Genomic DNA, 18,700 nt, shown 5'->3' with positions numbered 1-18,700 from the left:
TTCGCAAGGGAGATTTTGACAAGTCCAAGAAAACAGAAACAAAAAAGGGCCAAAAAAGCCATTCAATTAAGGTTTAGAATAATTGGACTCCGAGAAGGGATGAATCCACAAAAGCGGTCACCAAATAAGAAACTAGCTTGTGTGACACTTATTTCTGTGGGTCAGATTATGTAATTCACTATATTGTTAGGGTTAGTCAAGGCTTTGCATGCGCGCGTTGAAGCCAAGAAAAGTAAGAATCAGTACGTCGGACAGTAGGCCGGCTTGATCCAACGCATCATCATCATCTCTCAAGACGCTTTGATTTTAAACGCCAGCTTTGCGCCCTTGAAATTTACACGTCCAATCTCAAACTTGATAACTCTCATAATGTACGGCCGCGGTGGGGGTTGGTCGCGAGCACCACCAAACTCACGCCCACAAGTCTCAAGCGTCAACACGCAATGTCAAAAGTGTCTGAAACGAGATAAGTTCCTTGTTTCCCCATTTATTTTGTTCGTTTAGGCAAGCTAACATCTCTGAGTTTGCTACGTCACTACTCCTACGAGTGTAAAACCCCCAATCAAGAACGGCCCTACGTACCACGGCCCTCACGCACGCAGCAACTCGCCAATCCTAAGCTACAGCCTGCACTACAGGCAACCCTAAATGACTCCATTGCAGAGCGTAAGCAGGCCGCTGTTGATGCTGAACTGGCACGTCGTGAGGCTGAACGTGAGCGTAAGCGCGAGCGCGAAGCCCATGAGGAAAAGCTGCTCCAGCTGCGTGCAAGATCACGTTCGCCGTTGCCTAAGCGACACAAAAAGGAAGGCTCAGCAGGTGTCAAGGGGAGAGATACACGAGAGGAGCGCAGCAGGCATTCTCGATCGTCATCAGTCGAAACGATATCGACGAATAGATCGGTGTCGCCAGTCCGACGCACGAAGGCCTCTAGACACAGTGAAGACCGCAGTAGAGGCAGGAGTCGTAGTTATAGTAGAAGCCAAAGCCGGAGCAGAAGCCCGCCGTATCGTGACTCGAGAACTCCTAGCCAGAGCCCTAGTCGCAGCTCTAGCCGTGGCTCTAGCCGTAGCCGCAGTCCGATATATACCAAGAAATCAGTGGTGGGTAGCAGGCGACGCCGTAGTATATCGCCTAAGCCACGCAATAGCAACGGCCGAAGAGGGACTTATCGTGAGCGTCGTTCGGTTTCGCGCTCGGCCTCGCCACCGTCGCATCGGAGACCTGGCCGTGAAGGTTTTGAACGGGGTCGAGAAAGCACTGGTGTACCTCCAGCACCCCTTACTACCCCCGCCGCAGACGCTTCTCGGGAGCGGAGTTTGAGTCCGTATAGCAAGCGAGTAGCCTTGACTAAGGCGATGCAGCAGCGCTGAACGTATGGTGGTGACTTATTTACTTTCATGATTGAATTTTAATTTGCACAAGCTAGTATATCAAGTGCCTATTCTGGCTTGTAGCTTGCCTACCTAATCGTATTTATTCCAGCATACTATCTCCTTCAATCCAATCCATTAAGATGTCTTTGCGCTTCAATTGCATCTCCAACATCAATCCAATCTAGCTGTTCTCAAGTTAGAAACACAATAATCCACTCAAACTTAAACAACTCTGTCATGGCAGACTACCTACTAATATGACATTCGGCTTGACACCCCACTGTACCCCACACGCTTCAGCCTGCTTTGTAATTGACTCTAGCGAGTTTGTTGAGCTGGCTTCAAACTGATTGGGGATGACAATGCCAAATGGCAGTTGAATGTCGAGAAAGTGGTTGATCATGTACATGTATGTCTCCGGGTGCTGGATACGCTTAGGCCGGTCAATGCTGCAGTTAGAGAAGGCGCTATCGGTTTGTCCATATGCGTTTTGCCATTGGTACAGAAATTGTGGAAGGATGTAGTCGACCTTGGTAGTATCGGCATAGCTGCAACAGGGTGGACGTTAGTTCATAGTAAGACCCTAAAATGCCAATGCTCAACATACGAGTCTACTACTTGTCAGTTTTATAAGCCTCAAATATCGTCTGGATGGCGGCGAAGTGGTCCGACTTACCCATAAAAACAATGAGTCTCACACCGGAATCAAGAAACTCCTGCAGTGTTGGCCATTCATCTAGTGCTGGCTGCCCAGCTGGCCTGTACACAATCCCATCTAGATTTGCATCGCGCACTGCCTCTGCGAAGCGTTCGACGGCCATACCATCACTATTGGTCAGTAGGACGGTTAGGATTTCACGTGGATTTTTTGCCATCCATGTAGCAACCTCTCGTAGGTAGCTGCTCAACGGACCAGCGTTGAGAACCCAACACGAAGTGTGGCACAACTGAATGCTGCCATCATGGCCCCGTGTCTGCACTTGTAGAAAACGCACACCGATATTTAGCTGCTCAGTAACTGAGACGTACTGGTTATTAGTGGGCAGAATACCAACAAAGGCCGAGTTGTGCGAACCAACGAGGCTAATATTGGAGTACCGCCGGTTGCAGAGCCGGACATCGCCATTGCAGGCAAGGTCATCAGCAATGATAGGGAAGGCAAATGCGAGGATTATGGATAATAGGTTCATAGTGATGGGGTCGTAGTAGGTAGGGAAAGACTAAGAGACCGTAACCAGATAGGAAATAAATCAGGAAAAAAGCCATAGTTCGTCCCATAAAGTGCCAGCTTTTATATCCCATCAGGCCACGTCATCCGCGCAGATAGCTGCACATCCCAAAGTTACTGCCCCGTCCAAAGTTGTGTAGTTTCTTTCGGAAAGCTACCTCTTTCCATTTACACATCCGCCTAAGGCTGAGGTGCCCCACACTCTAGCTCTTCCGAGATCGAAACTTCGTCCCCCACAGTATCAAGGACGCGCCAATCAGAAGCTACCAGCCATTCAATACCATCAATATCAGCCCACCATGTCGGTGGTGCTATGGCAATGATACGACCCGGCGCGATGCCCTCACCTATGCCGGCAAGCATAACCCGAACCCGCACCTCTGCGCTCGCGCTATGCCGCCCATTCTCCCGTATTGCCTCAGCAAGAACCATTCTCCTTGTTACACGAGCCTGCACAATACGTAGCTGCTCCTCATCACCCGTAAGCCCACGAACATGAGCCAGCCACCCTTGCATAGCCGCGGCAAGGCCATGTGGACGGTATGTTGAAGTGCCTTTCTTGGTGGCCCGTGGTGGTGGTGGCGAGAAAAGCATAGTCACGGCCTCAGGGTCGGTCGATTGGGTAGACTGCGAGGCAGGGCGGAAGCGGGGGGCCCGTTGAAAGGTTGGTTGGGGTGGAGGCGAAGTAGAGAGTTCACGTGTAGGCGTGGATAAGTTAGAGAGGGGATATCTGGCATCGATATCAGAACCAGCAAGGGGCCCAGAGTTAGAGACCCCGCTAGTGTTGGACCGAGGGTAATCCAAACCTCCATTGTCTACTATGTTGAGATCCAGCCTTTGGGTGCCATCGTCTGATGACCTTCCAGATACAGATCCGCTGAAAATCTCTGCCTGCAGTAACGTCCCCGACCTACGTGCTGCACTGTAAACAGCCTCTTCGGGCCCATCTTCATCTATCATCAAGTCCTCGGCAACTCCTAAACTAGTGCGTATGTCACAACTCATTGATGCAACACTTTCTTCCGAGATTGACACGCGGCGTTTCTTGCGTACTGGCAAATCCACGTCTTGACTCGTATCGTCCACTAGATCGTCTAGCTGTGTCTTGTTTCTACGCACCACACCTACGCTAGCTCTAGCTTCAGCGTCTGAATCCTCGGAATCGCCAATACCAAGATCGCTTTCTGGCACACGGTCTACTGGAGATGAGCTCACTACATCTTCCATCACGCGGCGGGCATTTGCAGATCCAGAAACTGACGGCAGTTCTGGTAGCTGTGAAGCACGAAACTGGCGTGCATCAGGAGCGCGAAAAGGAGTGGGATTGGTGAGTAGCATGGATGATGGCTGGCCGTTATATGACGCATTGATGGGATAGCCTGGAGGAATGAATGATGCTGCGTGGAAACGTGGGGTGGGCGCATTGCTATGGCTCTGAGAATATTTCTGGGAAGTCTGAGATTGTTTCTGCTGTTGGTTGGGCTGCTGGCTGGGCTGCCCATAAGTAAACTGATGTGGCGTTTATACAGATGTTATTAGTTGGTACTAGAGACGTCTATTGTGCATGAGCCTTTGCATATGTATCTCAATGAGGAAACTTACAGCGGGAGGCGCCATGGCGGCACGTGGGGGGAAAAAGAGCTGCCCAAAGTAGAACGAGGGAAATGAAAACACAATACAGGAGGAACACTTGCTATAAGTACGCGAAATACGATGAGAGTAAATATAGGGATAATTATGTCTGTTTTAGAAGCCATTGATGCCACAATATGTGATGCAGTCCAGAGTGGAGGCTGCTGTGCAACTTGAAGTCTAGAGCCAAAGCGGTTCAGGGCTTGTCTCCACCATGGTTCTCCACTATTTCTACAGTGCATATTTACGTGGCAAAACGGACCTCGCACTGTATATCTATCGGCCACAACTACCGCCATGCTTAGCACAACCATTTTCACATCTTAGACTAATATTAATACTGGCTGGAACAAGTACATATTTCAGGGGTATATATAATAGGGAGATGAGCTGCAGCAGTACTCCTTCCTACAATTAGGGAGGGCCACTCTGTAGACTTTGATGCAATCATGACAGCTAAATACAAAGGGGGAAGAGATTATATATGAGGTGGTTGATGATAAATGTTAAACGTTGATGGGAAATAGTAGTAAATATATCAAACACTGGTACCCCCAGCAAATGAAAGCAACCAAAATCAGCAACGGGGGACATATATTCGCTAGGGAAGCATGTCTGTAAAATCAGACCTTTCTCCAGCGGCAACAACAAACAGCGGGGAATATGCGTCTCATGGCCTACCCGGGCTAGGACTCGGGCTATTGACATGGCTTGGTCGACGTGCACTTGCTGGTACGCCATAGCCCAGGTTAGGGCTCGGGTGCGGTGACGGCGAGCGCGATCTACCCGCTGCTGCAGATGACGGTGGGGAGTGTGTGCTTGGCGATATTAACGGCGATGTGAGCATGTGGGAGGTGAGGAGGACGAGGGGCGATAGTGGATGCGCCGTAACTTGCTTGGGCGAGATGGAGAAGAGAGAGAGGTTCGACAGGCTACTAGGGGGCTTCAAGCGCGACCGCATGCGACGGTGGCGCAGACTGGAGCCGGCCTGCGGATCTTTCATTGGTATCGGCAGGGTTGCTGGTGGAGATGGTAGAGGAGGCTGCGAAGGGGAAGGAGACGGTGAAAGCGAGCGTGCTGCTGCAACAGATGCTGGTCCAGATGTTGGCGGTGGTGACGGAAACGGTTCAGAAGTGTCAAGATCGCGATACTGTCCAAGGGGAGATGGTGACTGAGACCGAGATCGCTGTTGAGACCAGGGTTGCAATTGCCGTGACGCAACAGTAGAAGGCGGCTCAATGCTCTGGTACGACGACACAGAAGTTGATGGCGAATAAGGACGCCGGATCTGCTTGACAGGTGTCTGTGGCAGCTGCTGAGATAATGCAGGACTCCCGGTGCGTTTTGGTGTATGCACTGGCGATTGTGTCTGCTTCCTCGATATCCCACCCAGTGCAGGAGAATTAGCATGTCCCTCCCTCGGAACTACTCTGCTCTTACTCTGGCTCTGTGATGAAGTTTCATTTACATCATGCCCATGCGTGTCATGCGCTTGTTCATTCGTGGCCGGGGCGGCGCCATGCCTGACTGGCTTGGCGGCACTTTTTGGCCCCGCGGCAATCCCACGAACTGCTGCGGGCCCCCCGGCCCCCCGCGACCCCCCATCGACGACTGTTGGCCGTTTGGGCCATTCGGTGGCATTCTCATATGAGGTGGTGGACCCATACCTGGACCACGAGGACCAGATCCTTTCATGCCGTTTGGAGGCGGTCCGCCGCGGTAGCCCGGACCCCAGCCTTGACCTTGGCCGGGACCTCGCGGGCCAGGGCGGTAGTCCTTCTGAGGGCCATTTGGACCGATGGGACCCATGTTACGATCGTTAGAGTTGTGGCCATCATCTCTTTGTGATGTCCGACGCAATGCGTCACGCTCACAGTAAGTGCGTCCTTCGACCTCAAAGTAACCGTCAGTCAGTGGCCTGGAACAGTCAGCACAACGGAAGCAATTGACATGATACTTTATGGCACGTTCATCTTCGAGATATTGCCCCTCAATTCCGCGCCCACAGCGGCCACACAATGATCCATTGAGTTTATGATAGTGACGCTCGCAGTATGGACGGTCAGAATAGACATAAAACTCGCCGGATGTAAAAGGCATTGTGCACGTAGTACACGTGAAACAAGCCTTGTGGTAGCGACCAGTCAAACGACCATCGGCAGATGAAATAGACTTGCCAGTAATGGGCAAAGTACATGATTTACAGTTACCGCGTGATGATGAAGCAGTCGACCGTGGGGATGCGGTGCTACCACCAGGAGAGGCACGAGGAGGAGATGGCGTGGAAGATTCATCGCGCGTGCGCATAGGCGAACGGGTTTGTGGGCGTGGTTGCTGCGATTGCGGCTGGACACCAAGATATTCGTCTCGTGATGGCTGGCGAGAACGAGCCCGAGGTGAGCCAAAAACATCAAGAGGACCCTGGCCAAGGGAGCCCTGGCGTGGTGGGTATGGCCTTGAAGGCTGCGGGGACTGAGAAAAGGAATCATCGCGTGAAGGGCGTCGCGAAGGGCCCTGTGGTTGCTGTAGCGTCGATCCTGCCGAATTCTGAGGGGAATGAAGGCGGTTATGCTCTGAAGGACTATGCTTTGAGGAGTGCAGTGAACCATTAGGCGGGATCTGAGATGATGGCATCAAGCCCTTTTGCTGAACAGGAGCGTGAGACTGGGAGTGGGACAGGGTATGATGGTTTTCTGGAGAAGTTGAATACCCCATGCCCATACCATTAAATGATTGTTGCACATCGTTCATGAGTCCATCCAGATCCTTTTCCGGGTCGTTATGAGGATCGACTGACGACTGAGAAGACGATTTGCTAGGCGATCCCGTGTATGCTGATGAGACGCCTGATGACAGACTATCATTCGCTGAGTGGTAGGGGTTACTAGATCCAAACTCCTGAGCAAGGTCGATTCCTGGGGCCTCACGACCAGAGGTTCGCGGCCGAACGAGGCTAGTTTGGGGAGGTGGTGGTCTCGAAGTGTCGCGAAGCATGCGGCCAGTTTGGCCAGGCATTGAAGGAGTACGCATATGGCCATTAACTGGTGATTTACCTCCAGGAGAAGTAGCGCTAGATTCGGCCGCACGTGGGAAAGTCCCTGCGCGGCCTCCGTCACCCAGTGGCCTTGGGGCAAATTCCTCATCAGATGGGAAAGTAGGACGTGAGGGAGAAGGCGAAGGGGGTCCAAAGCCGCCGTAGCCATTCTTGCGTGGCTGAACTGGAGCGGAGGGTTTGTTGGCAGAAGGGCCAGCGGCCATGGTAGCAGAAGCATTGCTAGCAGATCTATTTGAGGCAGATATAGCTGGCATGTCGTGAGCTTCGCCTAGCGTAGCGCTGTCCTGGCGGCCGCGTATTTCAAAGGGCCCAGGCGCAATGGTATTCATGCGCTCCAATAAGCCTACTGGCTTTGATGGGGACGGCAACGGCTGCTGGAATGGAGAGTCATTGTCGGAGGCTCCAAAGCCACCGTAGCCACCTGGACGTCGGGGTGAAGGCACAGGATCTTCTGGCGCTATGCCAGGCTCATGGAATCCGGCATTGGAGTTATTGCGGCCTTCGGGTGTATGTGGAGATAGAGATCGAGATCCGCCGGAGTTACTGTTCGGGGTGAGTTGGCCACGAGAGAGGAATGGTTGGTCTGTAGGGGAGAAGGGAAGCAAGGGGTGTTAGAATTAGGGCTGACTTGGTGGAGATCCGGAAGCGAGGTTAGGGAGCAAAAAAAAAGAAAATAGGAAAAAAAAACATGGAAAGATGGGAAACAAGGAAAAGAAAGGGAGTTGGCGATAAAGGCAAAACAAACAGGAGAAAAAATACTCACTTGCTGCTCGCGTGTCAAGGTTTGGAGGAGGGCCACGACCCAGACCTGAAGGCTTTAGATCTTTCTGGACCTCTTGAAAGCTTTCTTCAGAAATGGAGGGCGACACTTGAAAGAGCAAAATGGTCGTATCGTTGTTAGCTATCTAGTTAAAGAAGAAGGAAACAAGCAAATGGCTCACGTTGTGGTGGTACGGCGGCTACACTGCTGCCACACTTGTGCTCGCCCATCATAGAAATCTCGACCTGGCTTCCGCATTGCGAACACTTGACTTTCGGCATAAAGGCCGACTCGCGAAAGTCGGCCATGGTGCGTTAAGGGGGAAGATATCAGGTTGGTTGGTTGTGCTAGAGTGAGAATTCGAGAGAGAGAGAGAGAGAGAGCAGAAGGCTATGGTGGTGGCGGTGGGCACAAGTCTGCTCTTTCTCCCAGCCTTGCAGTCCCAACACCAGCACCAAACCCTGCACTGAAAGGAGAAGGCTGATTAGGAGAGGAAGCCGAGAGAAGAGCTAGGAAGCCGAAGAAGAGATTAAAGCGGCAAGAGGCTCTAAAGGTGTCGATGACTTGTCGTGAAAATTAATAGTAGCGCAGTCGGTGTCGAGTTGGGCTTGAGTAAGTTAATATTGCAGTGGTTATCGTTATCGTCGTTATAGCTTCAGAGCCATGGAAAAGTGAGAATGGGAAACCCAAGTTACAGTCCGTTGTAGGTGTAAACGTGTGAATGTGTCTGCTTCGTTGATAGCAGGTCGAAGATGCTCAGACACGCACACACACACACGCACACACAAACATTAAGCGAGAGAAAGGGGCAAAACAGATAAGAAGCAAAAAAAAGAAAAGCAAGAAAGAAACAGAAAAGAAGAAAACTACAGAGCAAAAAGAAAAAGGAAAAAAGGAAGGAAGACAAGAAAGGCAAGAGGAGAAAAAGATTAGATGAAATAAAATAAAGAGAAGAGGGAAACGCCAATGGGATGGGGAGAAAAAGACGTAAAAGAGACAAAAAATATTTATTTTAATCCTCTCCATATAAACGTAATTACAGACACCAACCCAAAAAGCAACCTGAAAATCCAAGAACAAGCAGCTGGAAAAGCCGTCTTCTCAATGTACTAGTAAGTCTCTACACAAATGCTGCAGCTCTTTGCTGCTTTAGTAGCCGTGCGCTCATCCATATGTATATCCGCAGGTCTGTACGTATACACGCGCTCTCTCCCTCACGCACACACACACACACACGCACTTCCTCTGTGCTGTTGTCCTCGCCCTCTTAAGTCTCTTCTTGGCCTTTTACCCTCCGACTAGACTTCTGATGCACAAACTGTCTCGTGTCGGGTCAAATAAGGATGGATGAGAGGCTTTAATCAATAAGCAACAGGAACGAAAGGAAAGGAAAAAGGGTGTCCACGTCTAGTGAACCTGAGAAATAGGACCCTAGCAAACAAGGTCCTAGCTAGCCTGAGGAACACGGGGGGGTGTATTTACCATGGCTTCTCAACTACTGTCTGAGATGAGATGCGGCCAAGAAAAAGCCAACTCTTGCTTCCAAGTCTCGCAATTCAACCAGGCAAGCAAAACCCCAAATTGAAAGAAAAAGGCGTAGCACAGTCGCCACTTTTGTCACCACAGCTACCGTTCCTACCATGGAAAGGACCTCAGACCAAGCATCCAGAAGCCCGGCCTACGAGATAGCAGTCCTAGGGGAGTGTATTGTACGGGCAGGTCCGGAGGTGGGGGCCAAGGGGGTGTACATAGCAGCCATGCAAGCAGAATGAGACCCTGAACCTGAATCACCGCCCGCCCTAGAGTCCTTGTCTTAGGTCTAGTCTGGTCTATTCCCCAAGTCCAAGAAGCTAATAAGCCTGCCAAGTTATTATAGATAGACAAGGCCTAACGAAAATAAAAAAGGGGAGAAAAGAAGAGAGATCAGGGAGGGATTAAGATGACTGTAAGTCGGCGTGTCTCCAACACATGCTGGAAATAGCATCATATCATTATGATGTCCCTCACTCAAGATGTAACACCGCTCATCACGAGCTTCGGTGCTTAATAGAAGTATCTATTTAAAGCACCCGTCTAACTCGAGTAGGCCTCCTCCACCCCCATCGCCTCTTGTCGTGCAAAGAGAAAAGAAAAAGTACCAAGAAGACCAAGAAGCTGTACTTGCGTTGCTGTAGAGAACTACAACACTAGTCACATCGTTCTTCACGCAGTTCACCACAGTTTCGAGCTTTGTTCACCAGTCTTTCCAATTGTTCCCATAGCTACAAGAACAAGAAAATACCCCCTGACCTTGGATAGGCCAAAGCTTCATCAACCAGGCCCAGACGAAGATGCCTAGTAGCGGCCCTGATCCGTGCCCCTTCAGTGCTCCTTGCTTGCCTTGCTGCTGCCCTCCATCACTTTCCTGGGAATAGCTAGTTGCCGATACCAGAACCCACTGAAGTCCAAGGAACACCATGGACAGGACCACAGACGCCGCATGCATCCGACATCACGAACTTTGCTGATCTCGATCAAGAACTTTGACGTAAACTTTGTCCACGTATTTTCGGGTTTTTATTTTCGCTATAACGTCGCACGCAACGTCGTAAATCGCAGCAGCCGGCTTTGTCCTCCCTTTTCTCTTCTCTCTTCCGTTGTGTTATGCATGCGAGTTGCACGTTGCATGTTTAGTACCCCCATGTGCTGTAGCATACGTACTACTACAGTACATGTACGCATATACACCCAATCTAGCCCGTACCTTGTTTGCATACATCTCCATGCATATACGTACATACACACGTCCGCTTACCTGCAACATGTCGTCCTCATTGTCCTTGTTCCTTGTCATCGTCTCTTGTCCTGCCAGCATATGTTGCTACCTCTGTGCATCGCAATTTCTTTCTTAATTTTGCTTCCTGTCATATGCCAACCAAGAAATCCTAGCTTCTGTCTTGATCTAGGGGGGGGGGGGGGAATCCCTCCACAAATTTCAGGCGCCTGGCGTTACTATCTTAACTCAACTCGACGCTATCCTAATACTACTATAGAGTCCTCGCCACTCCAGTTTGATAAATGTACTACTCGCTTGCTTGCCGGTAGCGAGACGGCGGCCATAGTTAGTAGAAGGATAGGGAAAGGAAAGGGCAACCTACTTTGCCCTAGCCATGAAATTCAGATCTCGTTAACCTTACCAGCTCCCCCTAATGTGCCCATAGGTCCCTATCTAAAAAAGAGCGGTAATCAGTAGCGTGGTTCGTAGGTAATCGGCAAAAAAAATTTTAACTATCCTTCGCTCTCCCATGGCTCGCACAAGTTACACGACCCTATAGTCCACCTCTTGCCTTGCAGTAGCAACTAGACTCATAAGCCGAAAAAAGAAGCTGGCCTCTGCTGGTCTTCCTTCCCCAGCAGTTCGCTGTAGCTGGACTGAAGGTAGCTAAGATTCTTCGTAAATGCAGGATCCAACAACAAGAGACGGAATTAAGGGACTTTCCACTACCCCAGGCTTGCCCCCTCCAGTCTTGTAGTGTTATTACTGCTTGAGCACTCTTTTCAGTTGCTACCATATAAAACACATCTACCTCTGCAGCAAGCAATGTTAATTTCATATCCTGCAACAAGAGTACCATACGTCGAGGACCACACAGTCGCAGGCTTCTTCCTGTCCAATCAAGCAGGAATTTTAGCATACAGACTTCTGGTACTATAGCCCACCCCTACCTACTCTTCCTCCTTCCTTATCGACAAATTCCGCCAAGAACACGACAGCTAATCTCGAGCTTCCTCCATTACATAAGACCAAGTTTTCTGCCGGCGACTGCTACATGCGCCGTCCTTTTTCTTTGATGCGCCGCCCCCCCTAGTCTGCCAGTGAAAGCATTTCATGCAGTTTACCCGGTGTCCTACCGATAGGCCCCGAGTAATAGCCGATTGTGGCCCTACCCCATTGTTTCCGCCTTTTTAGCCTCTTATCAACTCGTCATGGGATTTGTCTTTGTCTTGGTTCCTTAGTCCAGGGCACCCCCCACCCCCAGCAACCTACCTTAAACCTTCCTGTCTTTGCTAGCCGCCCGGAGACTTGTGATTTTATGTGTGATGTCATAATATCCAGAGCATCAAATGGCATTCCATTCCTTTGTTTTGTTGCTCGCCTACGCCTAACAATGTTGCCATCAAGCCAGAGTTATCGCCAACGCGTAAGTGCAAGAACAACAACCAACATGCTGTCAGCAACCTAGTAGGACGCAGCCCCCCTCTCTATGTCTTTCAAACAAAGCACGGCCCGTTTTATACTCCGCAGGTATATAATACGGAATATTCAAGAAATGCGATAGGAAAGCGCCATAATAGCCAAGCAAGGCTCAGCAAAGAAGATCCACATCCCTACCATGCGTTTGCTTGCAACAGAAGCCATAGCAGTTGTGGCAATGCAGCAAGGAGAAGAAAAAAGCCCGCCGCCACCTCGTAGTGACGTCGTACGGACTGGACTGTCCCTCTTCGTGTTTTTACTCTTCGCTTTTGGCTCTATTTATCCTTCTGTTCCATGTCTTGTATATTATTTTGATAGCCTTTTTCACTTGTTTAATCTCTGCTTTGTAAGCCCCCCAAATCTTGGTTACCTTCCCTATTCCCTCCGCACCTTCTGCTGCCTCACGTATGGTTCATGATCGCGTCAAATTAAGTCAGCGCTTTGTCACACTTGGGCCGTAGCTTTTTTGAATTTTTGCTCTGCCTTTCTTTGGGCTTTGGCCTCGTCTTAGGTCTCGGGTGCCTTTTTCCTTTCCCTTTGGCCAGCCTCTTCTTCTACACTCATTTTTTTTTCTCAACATCAGCCTACTCTGTGGCCCAAAAAAAGAGAAAAACTCTACCTCAATCCACAATCACAGCCGTGCTGTGCCATACGGTACTGTGTTGTCTCATAGTGGCTGGCATACCATACCTTCTTTTATCTTCTCTGCAAGTCTTTTGCGTTCCTTTTCTTCTCTTCTCTCCCGTCTTCCTTGCACCTTTTCCCCTTCGCGCGTCCCTTCTTGCAATACCTTTACCTATCCCTTCCACTACCACCTTTCCCTCAACAGGAAGCACCAGATCCATAAATCTGCCTATTTGCCGGGCCTCATTCACTATACTGCCTGCTCTCTTTCCTCCTCCCTGGTCCTTCTTCTATGAACTAAAACCACATCGACATGGCTCCCGGTTCTGACCCCACCTCATCGGCCCCGGCCCCGCCTGTCGCCGAGTTTCCACTCCCCAAAGACTCGGCCTCTACCCAAGCCCCAAATATGCCTATCATATACAAAGATATGTTTGTCAAACAGCCTGGCGAACACCCAGTTGCAACTCGCCAGTTCTGCGATCTCGCTATTGCCTTGGCAGACTACATTGTAAGCACGCTACCACATATCACCCCGCTTCTTTAATTTTCTGCTAACTCTGTCTAGTCCTCTTCTATCGGCGATCTAAACAGCAAGATCCTAACTCCGTCAAAAATGGCCGATTTCTATCGTTTGGTATCAACTGGCGATAGCTGGGACAGTAAGTTTCCGAGTCCCTTTCAGCTACTCACTCTTGCCCAATCCACTAACATGACATCATCGGCAATCTGCAGGCTTTTGGCTTGACACCAACGCGATTGCTTTGTCACAAATCCTAAGAACTATTGGCGCCTTCCACAGTCTAGAGCCTACCTCTAATCCCTATGAACCACCATCCATCCCAGCCCTGACTAGAGAAGGATTCGTACGATGGCTTTCGCTGCAGATTCTTCTTAGCCCCGAAGACAATATCGCCTACCTCCAGTATGCTGTTCAAAACTTCTGTCTTAGGCACCCCGTCACTGGGCAGCGATTTCCCCCAAATCTGCCTTCTGTTGTGTTCCGGAGAACACCTGACCCGGAGGTGACAAACTGGCACAACCGCTGTGGTGACAAACTTAAGAAACGTCTTGAGCACCAACAAAAGCGCGAAAAACGCGAAAAGCATGAGCGACGCGAAAAACGCCAGAAAGAACACGAGTCTGAGGCTAAATCCGCGCCTGCGCCTGATTCCAAACAGGCAGACTCTTCCAAGCTCCATCCCACTGCAACCGCCTCATCTTCCGCAAAACATGCCGAACCAGTACCTAAAACTTCGAAATCAAAATCCTCCAAGTCGCCAGAAGCTGAAGCAACTAGCGCAAAGCGTTCTTTCCTGCGCTCCCATATTCGCTCCACATCCGCGTCTTTCCTCCCTGAAAAGACCACCACCAGCCATGATATTGGCGATGGCCATCGACACCGTGGTCAGACACGCATGAGGAGCTTTGAGCATACTTCAAAGTATGACAAGGACAGGTCCATGTACTACGAATGCCCTGAAATAGCTACCAAGTACTATGATACCTCTAAAACACCATTACCCAAGTATCAGGATAGCCCTACGACCAACCCCATGCACAACTACCCCCGCGATGGAGGTGTAGACGGCCGTCGCCATACCCCTACTTTCCAATCACACAGTTATTCTTACCAGGCCCATACATGGACCCCACCTCAAATCCTCCGCCATTCTTCGGTCACAACCCCAATCCACCAGACCTCATTCACACCTTCGCCCCATGGCTCTATGGGGTCCAATGGGTCATTTCCCCCTGATATGGAAAATCGACACATAAACACCCCTGAAACATCATCGCCGCGCCGGCGAAGTCATAGGCACCGGGCTGAGCATGGGCAAACCGCATCTGGAGCTATCCCCATGAGCAGCACCCCACGAATCCGCGTATCTATGGATAAAGCGGCATCTCGTGCCGTGCCTTTTATCATCTCGTCTTCACCCCGGAATCACTACTTTGGTCGAACTGCCAAGCAACTAGACGACGAGAATGACGAGTACATCTACTCCAGCAGCGCTAACGTAAGCCCGACAACATACCCGAAATCAGCCAAAAGCAAGCATCGCAATGGTGCACACATGCTAGAGTCTTTCTGGAACGCTTTCACCTCCACGGCTGCCGAGAAAGAAGCATCGCGCGAGTCATCACGAGAAGCAGAGAAAGAGCGTGTGCGTAGCCGCGAACGGGAATACGAACGAGAACACAGGTCCGATCGCGATCGCGATCGCGACCGAGACCGAGACCGGGACCGAGACCGGGACCGAGCTAGGACTAGAGAAAGAGGAAGAGATAGAGACCACGACGAATGGAGATCGCGAGATCGGGATCGCAACCGCGATAGGCTTGACGCAGATGTCAAAGCGGGCGTCCGCGCCTCAAAAACACGCACGCGGTTGCCCCCATCTAGTTCTGCAGCCCGCAGACATGATATTCTTCAGTTTGAAATGTCGGAAGATGGCGATACCTACGACAGCAACTACACTGAAGACACTGAGGATAGTGAAGACGATGACGAGTCCACAGTGAAAGGGAAAAGATACCATCACACAACTCGAAGTCGGCGGGACACTGGAACCGCAGATAGATATGAGCGACATACTGGCTCATTGCGCACGCCTACCAGTGCAGGTATTGGACGTGGTGATATGGGTCAGATTCGCAGATCGAAGAGCCATGTAGAGACAGAGCGGGTTCGACAACGGATGACCGGAGTGTATTATTGAGATAGTAAAGGTTGGGTGCGACTCACGTCGGGGTTTTATGTTTAGGGTCAGGTGCTCTTATGGGAGAATATGTTGTCACATAATCATTTCTCGAATAATTATTTGTAGCTGTTTAGTTAACTATTAGAAGTATGATCACTTTTGAAGTGTCGTACTAGTTTTGAATCTTATTTTTAGCACGCATTATGATCAAGCTCAAGCTCAAGTTCAACATACACTAGGGTTTGTAAAAATCCTTAATCCTCTTTCAATATCCCAGCCAGCTGACAGCAGCTGCTACTCCAAGTCAGTTACAGCCATTAGAAAGCTTAGGAACCAACCAATCACAAATCAAGAGCGGGCTAAGTAACAAGCTGCTACAACTCTAGTGAGAAAGCCACGATTTACATTCAACATCAAGGTGACGATAGCGACGACCGACGAATTGACTCCGAACGAACAGACGAATACAAATCAGATACCCCTCATACAAATATACAGCTCTCCCCGCTTTGTCTCTCTCCATCACAACGCACTCTCCTTCGTACATATCAAATCCATCCTTCGCCATGGACGCCTCTGTACAAGCCCTATGGACGGCTTCGCACGGTAGCCCGTTTGCGCCAGCGCTGGATAAGGACTCACATTTTACTGTGGGTTTCTCTTTGGTGCTCACAGCGGCACTGCTAGCTGGTGTATTTACTCTCAGTAAGCATTTCTTTTACTTTTTCTTTTGATTTTTTTTTTGCTTCTTGAAGTATAGTTTGATTGAACCCGTGATAGTGGCTGGACTATGAATCCCGTGCTTTTGTGGTGGTGATGGTGGTAGTAGTGACAGTGGTATTTGTAGTGTTTTGGCGTGGTGCTTGCTTGCTAACAATGTCGGTAGAGCGCTCAATTGTCAATATTCCGCTTCTTGCGATCCCGTCGTCAGCGGCATTTGCGTAAGTCATTTTCGCTTTCCGTCTCTATCCTCTGGCTCTGTTTGGCCTTTTTTTTCAGCCTCGTGGCTCCTTCTTAACTATTCCCCCGCTGTCAGCCTTGTCCTGTTCTCTTTCTAACATAATCAACGTCCGCTTTTCTGGTGGGCTTTGCTTGTTGCTGTAGTTTTGGCGTGGTATACATGTTTTGCGCAGTGGGCGTCTATGTCTAAGGGAAGAGAAAGAAACACTACACAAAAACGTACACATACTACAAAGATACACACATATACGGACACGCAAGACATAGGCGACGACGACGACTCTCCATCCAGGATCCAGACCCAAGCTACGATTCTTTATTCTCTCTCTACCTTTCCCCCTCCCTCTTGACGCAGTTTAATTGTATACAAATATTATTCTCTCATCTTTGCTTTCTACCAATGGCTCCGCAAACCGGTGGCACGCAGATGGCCCCGCCGCTACTGTTCAAGGCCGTCACTAGCTCGACCAAGCCACTCTTTCAGTTACTCAAATGTATCAATTTCACCAATAAGGTGCATGTGGAAATCACCGAGTCAGGTCTGCGCATCTCAGCCGACAATGCGCGTGTCATGCAGGGTACTATTTTCCTTTCTTTTCTTTCTTTTAGCATCGTAGCTTTTTGACTTGGGGCAAAAACGTTGCCAAACTGCCCACATGGAATCGTCTCTCGACTAACTAATTTTCAGGCGTTGCTATGCTGGACCGCTCGCTGTTCTCATCCTTTCAACTTAACCTGGACACGAGTAACGGCGGTGGTGATGACGATAGTGATGATGATGATGATGGCAATAACATCCCCGCGATACCCAGCTTCCAGATCAACCTTGCGTCGTTTCTCGAGACACTCCAAATTCTAGGCTCTGTTGACCTAGCCAACCGCGCTGCCAAGGTCGAGCAGGATGCCTACCGCAGCACTACACGGAACTACCGCCCTGAAGCCTTTAGCAACCAGGCGCTCGGCATCGCTGGCTCTTGCAGCTTGGTGTATAGCGAGCATGGCGCGCCTTTCAGCATCATAATCGAGGAAGCTGGCGTGAAAACGACTGCCAATTTGACGACCTACTCACCCGAAATGCCTGAGGAGATCCCGTTCGACCGTGCTGACTTGATGTTTAAAATCATCATGCCCCCGCGTCACCTACTTGACGCATTTGCCGAACTAGCCATTATGGCACCGGCCAAGCTGGTCATTTCCGCGCTGCCTACACAGCCGTGGCTCGTACTCACTGGCCGCGGCGGCGAGTTGGGCGCATCCAGCTACGACTTTAGTCGCGCACGTGAGCTGATGGAGAGTGCAGTTGTGCGAGCCGAGTGGGCCCAAACTTACCGGTTCGATCTTGTCCGTGCTGCCTGCGAGGCCATGCGCATTGCGAACAAGGTCTCCTTTCGCGGGGATCGCCAGGGCGTCCTGAGCCTGCAGTTCATGGTTGAGGTTGAGGGAGCGGATATGAATTTCCTCGATTTCCGCTTTGTTCCGTTTGTTGGCTATGACGAGGATGAGGAAGCGGAGGACGAGTATGAAGAAGACCTGAGTGAGGATGAAGTAGGGTTGTAGTGGTAGCAAACGGTCATGGCTGATGGTGGGTTGTGGTAAGTTGCGGTAGACGCGGTCAGCTAGGGAAATTCAAGGGCAGACGTTACTCTACGAAACTTATGGTCGGAGTTCGGCTAGTGTGATCTGCGGGTTGTCGGGCATTCAATTTCCTTTGTCCCTAGGTAAACCAACCAAGTCCCCCCGTCGTTGCTTAGCCCTTCCCACGCGCAAGCCGACAGAAGAACAAACACCTGAGCCAGACCTGGACCTCAGGATTAGATCCACTCTTGTCACCGCGCGCATGGGATATGTTTGGAGTGCGAGGTCAAAGCTTTTTTTTCTTCTTCTAATCTTTTCCTCTACGTTTTATGTTGATGTGTTATGAGCTGTTAGGGCGGGGCGGGGACATGAGCAGGATGATGATCAGTTGGAAAGGAAGGAAAAAAAAAAAAAAAGGGTGAGCTAGGTAATCAAGAGGCATGAGCTTTGTGAAATGTACGACTAGGTTAGGTATGGATCACAGTTTTTGTGAGCTGCGTCAGTCAGTGCTTATTGTTTGTTGCCGGTTTTTGTGCGCGTGTACGTGCGTG

General features: G+C 50.2%; 5 protein-coding genes across 5 annotated transcripts; 2 read left to right on the top strand and 3 right to left on the bottom strand.

The window, feature by feature from the left end:
- Positions 1 to 1,168: 1,168 nt before the first annotated feature.
- Positions 1,169 to 2,566, bottom strand: HOO65_050646 (PI-PLC X domain-containing protein 1; the record flags this gene model as incomplete). Its single annotated transcript, XM_071003381.1, has 5 exons — positions 1,169 to 1,350; positions 1,491 to 1,557; positions 1,630 to 1,924; positions 1,984 to 1,990; positions 2,053 to 2,566. 5 exons carry the CDS (start codon positions 2,564 to 2,566, stop codon positions 1,169 to 1,171), a joined length of 1,065 nt encoding a protein of 354 aa, XP_070858705.1.
- Positions 2,567 to 2,784: 218 nt separating this feature from the next.
- On the bottom strand, positions 2,785 to 4,221 carry HOO65_050645 (Sterol 3-beta-glucosyltransferase UGT80A2; the record flags this gene model as incomplete). The annotated part of the gene is made up of 2 exons (XM_071003369.1): positions 2,785 to 4,113; positions 4,207 to 4,221. The coding sequence occupies 2 exons, from the start codon at positions 4,219 to 4,221 to the stop codon at positions 2,785 to 2,787; spliced, it is 1,344 nt and encodes a 447-aa protein (XP_070858704.1).
- A 685-nt stretch (positions 4,222 to 4,906) lies between these two features.
- Positions 4,907 to 8,359, bottom strand: HOO65_050644 (Transforming growth factor beta-1-induced transcript 1 protein; the record flags this gene model as incomplete). Its single annotated transcript, XM_071003135.1, has 4 exons — positions 4,907 to 5,592; positions 5,904 to 7,874; positions 8,055 to 8,192; positions 8,233 to 8,359. 4 exons carry the CDS (start codon positions 8,357 to 8,359, stop codon positions 4,907 to 4,909), a joined length of 2,922 nt encoding a protein of 973 aa, XP_070858703.1.
- Positions 8,360 to 13,222: 4,863 nt separating this feature from the next.
- Positions 13,223 to 15,632, top strand: HOO65_050643 (uncharacterized protein; the record flags this gene model as incomplete). Its single annotated transcript, XM_071003209.1, has 3 exons — positions 13,223 to 13,420; positions 13,478 to 13,571; positions 13,645 to 15,632. 3 exons carry the CDS (start codon positions 13,223 to 13,225, stop codon positions 15,630 to 15,632), a joined length of 2,280 nt encoding a protein of 759 aa, XP_070858702.1.
- A 1,342-nt stretch (positions 15,633 to 16,974) lies between these two features.
- Positions 16,975 to 18,131, top strand: HOO65_050642 (Repair protein Rad1/Rec1/Rad17; the record flags this gene model as incomplete). Its single annotated transcript, XM_071003445.1, has 2 exons — positions 16,975 to 17,152; positions 17,263 to 18,131. The coding sequence occupies 2 exons, from the start codon at positions 16,975 to 16,977 to the stop codon at positions 18,129 to 18,131; spliced, it is 1,047 nt and encodes a 348-aa protein (XP_070858701.1).
- Positions 18,132 to 18,700: the final 569 nt, after the last annotated feature.

The sequence above is a fragment of the Ceratocystis lukuohia genome, assembly GCF_044167205.1.
Source record: "Ceratocystis lukuohia strain C4212 chromosome Unknown Supercontig5_pilon, whole genome shotgun sequence".
Lineage (NCBI taxonomy): Eukaryota > Fungi > Ascomycota > Sordariomycetes > Microascales > Ceratocystidaceae > Ceratocystis > Ceratocystis lukuohia.
Note: the sequence above shows the minus strand (reverse complement) of the source record. Positions and strands in the feature narration are given on the sequence as shown.